This window comes from Trematomus bernacchii, unplaced genomic scaffold (assembly GCF_902827165.1).
Source record: "Trematomus bernacchii unplaced genomic scaffold, fTreBer1.1, whole genome shotgun sequence".
NCBI lineage: Eukaryota > Metazoa > Chordata > Actinopteri > Perciformes > Nototheniidae > Trematomus > Trematomus bernacchii.
Window position 1 is genome coordinate 1,809,396 of NW_022987973.1, and position 6,205 is coordinate 1,815,600.

A 6,205-nucleotide genomic window follows, 5' to 3' on the forward strand; every position below is an offset into this window, starting at 1 on the left:
AAACATAACATTCCCTTCCACTGCTACGCCGACGATGTACAGATATATCTGCCTCTAAAAGCAAATGTCACACACTCACTACAGCAGCTGATGGACTGCTTAGCAGAGATTAAATCCTGGCTGAGCAAAAACTTCCTCAACCTCAACGAGAGCAAGACTGAGGTCATCTTTTTTGGACCGCAACCTCCAGCCTCTCCGGTTGATATTCTGGGCTCTCTCAAAAAAAACATCCTCCCCTCGGTCATGAACCTTGGAGTGACATTCACCAGCACTTTTAAATTTGACAAGCAGGTTAGCACCGTAGTAAAATCCTGCTTTTTTAAAATAAGACTATTGGCCAAAACCAAGTCGTATTTATCTTTTAAAGACTTGGAAAGGGTTATCAACGCCTTTGTAACCTCGAGACTGGACTATTGTAACGCTCTGTATGTGGGTATGGACCAGGCCTCAATTAAACGCTTACAGCTAGTCCAAAACGCGGCTGCACGTTTACTGACTGGTCACAAAAAGCGCACCACATCACCCCTATTCTGGCCTCATTACACTGGCTTCCAGTTCGGTTGAGAATTTATTTTAAAGTCCTTTTATTTGTTTTTAAAGCCCTAAATGGGCTGGCTCCGGCCTATATAGCTGAACTGCTCCAGCGCTACACCCCAGCCAGAGCTTTAAGGTCTGCTGACCAGCTGCTGCTGGTAGTGCCCAAGACCAGGCTAAAAACCCGAGGGCACCGAGCCTTCGCAGCAGCTGGCCCCAGGCTCTGGAACACTTTGCCCCTCCATGTGAGGTCGGCCCAGACCCTAGGGGTTTTTAAATCCACATTAAAAACACACTTCTTCTCTCTGGCCTTCTAATTAGAGCGGAGCATGACTCCTGACTTTTCCGTGTGTTTTATATCTGTTATAGTTATATCTGTTGTAATTTATTGTTGTTTATTGTGTTTTGTAGTAATGTGTTTTTTATTACATGTACAGCACTTTGGCTCGACCAAAAATCGCTTTTAAAATGTGCTTTATAAATAAAACCTGATTTGATTTGATTTGATTTGATGGCGTCTATCAACTTCCGGCGGGTGGGTGTGGGGGCGAGTACTTCCGGTTTGAGTACAGAGTTTTTACAGCTTGACAGTTTGACAGTTTCTTATGACACACCAAGAGCAAGAATGAGCGGATTTCGGGGTAAAGAAAAGCGATTGGCCTTCCAGCGGGTAAGAAAGTCGGCACTACATTGCTGTGTGCCACTGTGTACGAATTCGGCCCGTTATAATCGGGAGATAAGTTTTCATGCATTTCCCATTGATGCTGAGGTAAAGGCTCAGTGGCTGATCAAGGTCCGTAGGGACAATTTCAGCCCCACAAAAAATACCCGTGTGTGCAGTAGGCATTTTCGACCAGGAGACTTATTGGTCACAGCGGGAGGACTGCACAGAGTACAGAAAGGAGCTACACCTGTTCTCTTTGCATGGAATAACTACGAGCTACCTACACCAAGACGTAATGTTTGGGAGCGTCGGCCGAGGGCAGAGAGCCCCACCCCGGACTTGACAGCTGAGTACGAGGTGGAAACAGTTGCGCTGCCTGATCATGAGTACTGTTTAAATCCCGCGACGGCAGTGATGGCAAATCAGGTGGCCGACGAGAACGAAGCCTTGAAAATGCAGGTTAGGGAGCTCCAACACCAGCTGGAAGTGTTACAACTGCGATACAACGCCTGGCAGGGTCGGACGAGGACATTAGTTTCTACACCAGGTTTGTTTATAAGGCTATCAGGATGTTGTTATGGCCACTAGTTTGAAAAACACCTTTCATTTGGGGAAGCTAATTTAAGAAACAAAACAATGTCTAACATGAACAATATTACATTCTTAGATTTGCCACATACAAGCATTTCCTTGCCTTTTGGAAATTGGTGGAGCCAGCAGCCAACACCAAGATGGTGCGGATCACCAACGCCAAGGCATCCTCTGCCAGCAGCTCGGATTCCTCTCAACCAACAACAACGGTATGCAGCATACAAGCATGGATGTATATTAATAATTATGCACGCTGCGCACTATACCACCGTTTAACAAGTGCATCACATCACACACACGGAAAATGTGTTACAACTGTACCCGGTTCCCTATAACAGTATCTACAGTATGCCTAACACTTATTTGTTTTCACAGAAACTTCCACCCATAGATGAGCTGCTGCTGTTCCTCATGCACCCGTCAGTGGGCCTACATCTGAGGGATCTAGCAGAACGGTTTGGCATTCACCGCACCACAGTCAGCAGAATTATTTCCACCTGGACACACTTCCTGTACCAACTGCTTGGAAGCCAACGTCTGTGGATCCCACGCAAAGTTGTCAGAGCTCACCTTCCACCAGAGTTTTCAGCTTTCCCTGACACACAAGTGGTGCTTGACTGCACTGAAGTATTCTGCCAGACTCCATCATCTCTCCTGCTGCAGAGTGAGGTGTTTTCAACATACAAGTCACATGCTACATTCAAGGCCATGATCGGCATGGCACCACATGGTGCCATTACATTTGTGTCTGGCCTGTATGCAGGATCTATGAGTGACCGGGAGATTTTCAAGCTGTCTGGCATCGTGAGCCTGCTCACACCAGACATGGCAATAATGGTCGACAAAGGGTTCCTTGTGGACAATCTGGTTGAGTGCAAAGTTTACCGGCCTGCCTTTCTGTAAAAAAAACCCCAAATGAGCAGGGAGGATGTCAGGCAGACTCAATCCATTGCACGTCTGAGGGTCCATGTGGAGAGGTGCATCAGAAGGGTCAAAGAGAACAAACTCTTTGACAAAGCCATACCACTGTCTGTGTGTGGAAGCATTGAGGAGCTTTTCAATGTGGCTTGCTTCCTGGTCAACTACCAGAACGGACCACTGGTGAAAGCATGGGCAAGCCTGGGCAGCAATGATTAAAAGATTTCTTGCTCCCAAACCAATTGTGTATTTCATTGTGGTCGTTACAAAAAGCAGTCATACCATACTATGTTTAGGTACTAATGAATTATAACCTCAAAACAAATGCACACAAAAATAACATATACAATACATAATATAATAAATCCACAATATGATAACATTTTACAGATTCATTTAATACACTTTTACAAAACATAGGTTGATGTTATATCGGGGGAAAAAAATACATATTTAAACATTTCAATTAGTCTCTGCATATTTAAGTAATGCTAGTTTATGTAACAGATGAACAGATCAATGCAAGATAAGTTAGTTAGCATCCACAACTTTTGTTAATGAATAACGTCATATGACATTAAATGTCTGCCAATAAACACCCCTTTCTTCCTCACATAGGTCCTTTGACTAAAGGATCTTTTTGACTTATAGAACACACTTGGTTCTGGTTTTAGCAATTGAAAGAACTATATACAGGAAAATATTCATGTTAGATCAGTAATGTAGTGTGATGTAGTGTGGTACACTAATGTAGTGTAGTGCATATCAGTCCATGTAAAAATAAAAATAAAAATAATCTCCCTTCTCCCTAATGGTTGTAGCCACCTCGCAGTCTCTGCAGATACGCTGTATAAGGATATCCTCCTCTGCAAAAACGACAAAATCGCACCACTCCATCCCTGTGAGTAGGAGCTGGCCTTGCACCTGCCAATAGTAGCTATGAGACTGCTTCAGTTTTAATGTGCCACTTTGCATTTTTAAGTAGCTACAGTCCACATAACTTTTTGCATTTGGGCATTTTATTTCAACAAGTCCAAAAGGTGGGCTCTCAGTTGGGTCAAACACCAGACCGTCAGGAGATGACCCTAACCAGGGGGCATCTGGGTGAATGACAAACCCACACGGCCAGTAATTGGTGTTTTTAATCCGGCAGTATTCCTGGATGGCAACCGGTTCCAGTGCCAGTCCCCTCTTCATTGATGCCGTTTGCGCCACTCCCTTCCGAATCCGTTGTGCTAAGTTTTCAGCCGAACTCTGACTTCGAACATGGCATACTTCCCTGAAACGGGAAGAAGTTATTCTTGGCCTCCTAACACGGTGCCATTCCACACTGTCGCTCTGCTCCCTTGTGGCCACCTCGATTTTCCTTGCCATGAGCAATGTTGTCGCAAGTGACAGTAGATGGAGGTGCTGTTGGTGACTGCACACAAACTCACAGGTGGTAGGCTCCAGCCTATAGCCATCCACAGGTAGAGGTGGTGGTGGAGGGGCATCTGGGTGACGCACTATAACCCAGCTAAGAGGTAGTGGATGCTGGTATGAGATAGGGCTACCTTCCTGAACTTTTCCAAAGGTGGAGTTAACCAGTGGCACGTCCACACTTATAGCCATGGTGGTGATCAGTGGTGCGATGTCTGCTGAGAAGTCCTTGTATACCTCGCTGACTTTGAGGACATCTGGGTCTGGCAGCTTCCCCCGCACGGCCTTGTAACGTGTACTCCTTTGAACATGTTTATATAATAATTAGGACTTTAAGAACAATTTTACACTCAGACAACAATCACAAAGTTGTTGCAGGCTATACAATTACTTAGGACAATAGATATTACCTTACACCGTCAGCAACTGTAAACTGCTTTGGCTTAGTGGAAATGAACACCATGTCACTCTGCCTGGTTTCACACCCTATTAATTACACAAAAGAATTGTCAAATTCATTGAAATGGTCATTGATGCAACATACTAGATCAGCTCTTGGCACAAAGGAAATACTCATTAAACCGTGGATTGGTTGTGAACACATACTGTACTTACCATGGTTCTTGGCTTGTGCCATCGCTGCTCTGTTTCAGTGCAGCTGAGGACAGGGGGTACAGCAGCCAGGTTGAGTGTGGAGTAGTGTGCGGTCTGGAACAGCAGTGCAACATTGTGGTTGCAGAGTGCTGTTCCAGCTACACAGGAACACTTTGCCACTGCAATCTCCACTGGTGAGCAGTTCTCAAAGACAATCTACACATTAAAATAAAATGTCAGTCATTTTACATTTAGAATACCGCTTCAATACAACACAGAAAAATGAGAAAGCTGAGAGCAGGCTGATCAGGCAAGTAGTAGGTGTGGGAAAAGGCTAAACCATGTCAGGTTATCAGTCACATCACATACACAGAAGTTCTGCTATTTGGAATACTGTAATTTAAGGACATTCAAACAGAAACTCTCTCAGCTGTCTCAATTTATTATCTTATTATAACTACATAAAATAGTGTTAGTAGAACGTTGAACAGCTTAACATAGATGTAGGGTACAAAACCAGCACTTACCCATACAAATAACTGGACCCTACATGGATTATACTAACCATACAGTAAAGAACAGCAGCCGTCACAACCAGTTTCTGGGGTTTCCATGAAAGCAGAGACGGTTTTCAACCTCTCATTAATAATATTTGATGAAAGCTAAGTTTGGGTTTAGCTAATGTATTTATCATTTTACACGAGAGGGTTACAAAACGAAAATAAATCTGTAGCCCCTTCATGCTACACACACATAGCTAGCTACCAGTTGATGTGAGCTAATTTATTGTCACTATGCAATCTGTTGCAACACGTCAGCTAGCTGGGCTTTTTTGAATCCTAAATCACAGGTTACCTACTCTAGCCACATCAAAACCCCAGAACATGAACCTGATTGAGGCTTTGAACCGATGAACACTTTTTATTTTCCTCCCTACTCTGAGATGGTGAGGCTTTTCATGCTTCCTCATGGACCTGTAACAGCTAGCCCTGACGCTCACTCTCCCTGAAGGTAGATCTTTGTTTGAAACTGTGGGGAATTGGACATCATTCATGTTATCCAAAACACGTAATAGTACATCATTAAAACGCTTTACACTGTATCAAGACTGTCAAGTTGTCAAAGTTAGCCAGTAACTACAGCTTTGTTTGTCACTTACCTTCATAGTTGTTATCTACCCGCTCTACCGTAGACCGGATGTTAACAAGCGCCCACTCAATGAACCGGAAATGGAAATACGTCATCCCGTGCAACTAGCCTTATAGAGTGTAGTGATGGGAATTATGGCTCTTTGAAGGGAGCCGGATCTTATGGCTCTGTTCCTTTCAAAGAGCCGTTCAAAAGAGCCGTTCAAAAGAGCCGTTTTTTTAAGGTTACTAGGTTTATCTGCAAAATAATCACCAGGATAATGATTGACTGTATTGCCAGACCTAATGTCAATAATCGGCATTGTAAACATGACACAAGGTGGCGCCATATCCATGT

General features: G+C 43.9%; 1 protein-coding gene across 2 annotated transcripts; it reads right to left on the reverse strand.

Moving 5' to 3' along the window:
- Positions 1-3,084: 3,084 nt before the first annotated feature.
- On the reverse strand, positions 3,085-5,949 carry LOC117471229. Of its 2 annotated transcripts, XM_034116083.1 has the most exons (4): positions 5,880-5,949; positions 4,742-4,936; positions 4,537-4,612; positions 3,085-4,427 (listed from the first exon to the last, which is right to left on the reverse strand). In XM_034116083.1, exons 2-4 carry the CDS (start codon positions 4,761-4,763, stop codon positions 3,473-3,475), a joined length of 1,053 nt encoding a protein of 350 aa, XP_033971974.1. In that variant the 5' UTR covers positions 4,764-4,936; positions 5,880-5,949; the 3' UTR covers positions 3,085-3,472. The 2 variants fall into 2 exon arrangements, with proteins under 2 accessions (XP_033971974.1, XP_033971975.1); XM_034116084.1 differs by lacking the exon at positions 5,880-5,949 and having other exon boundaries at positions 4,742-5,242.
- Between the last annotated feature and the right edge of the window lie 256 nt (positions 5,950-6,205).

What these genes read in the sequence shown, in the direction of transcription:
- LOC117471229 (XM_034116083.1), bottom strand. Translation starts at nt 4,763, where the DNA reads ATGGCACAAGCCAAGAACCATG. An exon ending in GGCACAAGCCAAGAACCATG is followed by an intron (nt 4,613 to 4,741) that starts GTAAGTACAGTA and finishes TGTAATTAATAG; the next exon opens with GGTGTGAAACCAGGCAGAGT. An exon ending in ACAGTTGCTGACGGTGTAAG is followed by an intron (nt 4,428 to 4,536) that starts GTAATATCTATT and finishes ACATGTTCAAAG; the next exon opens with GAGTACACGTTACAAGGCCG.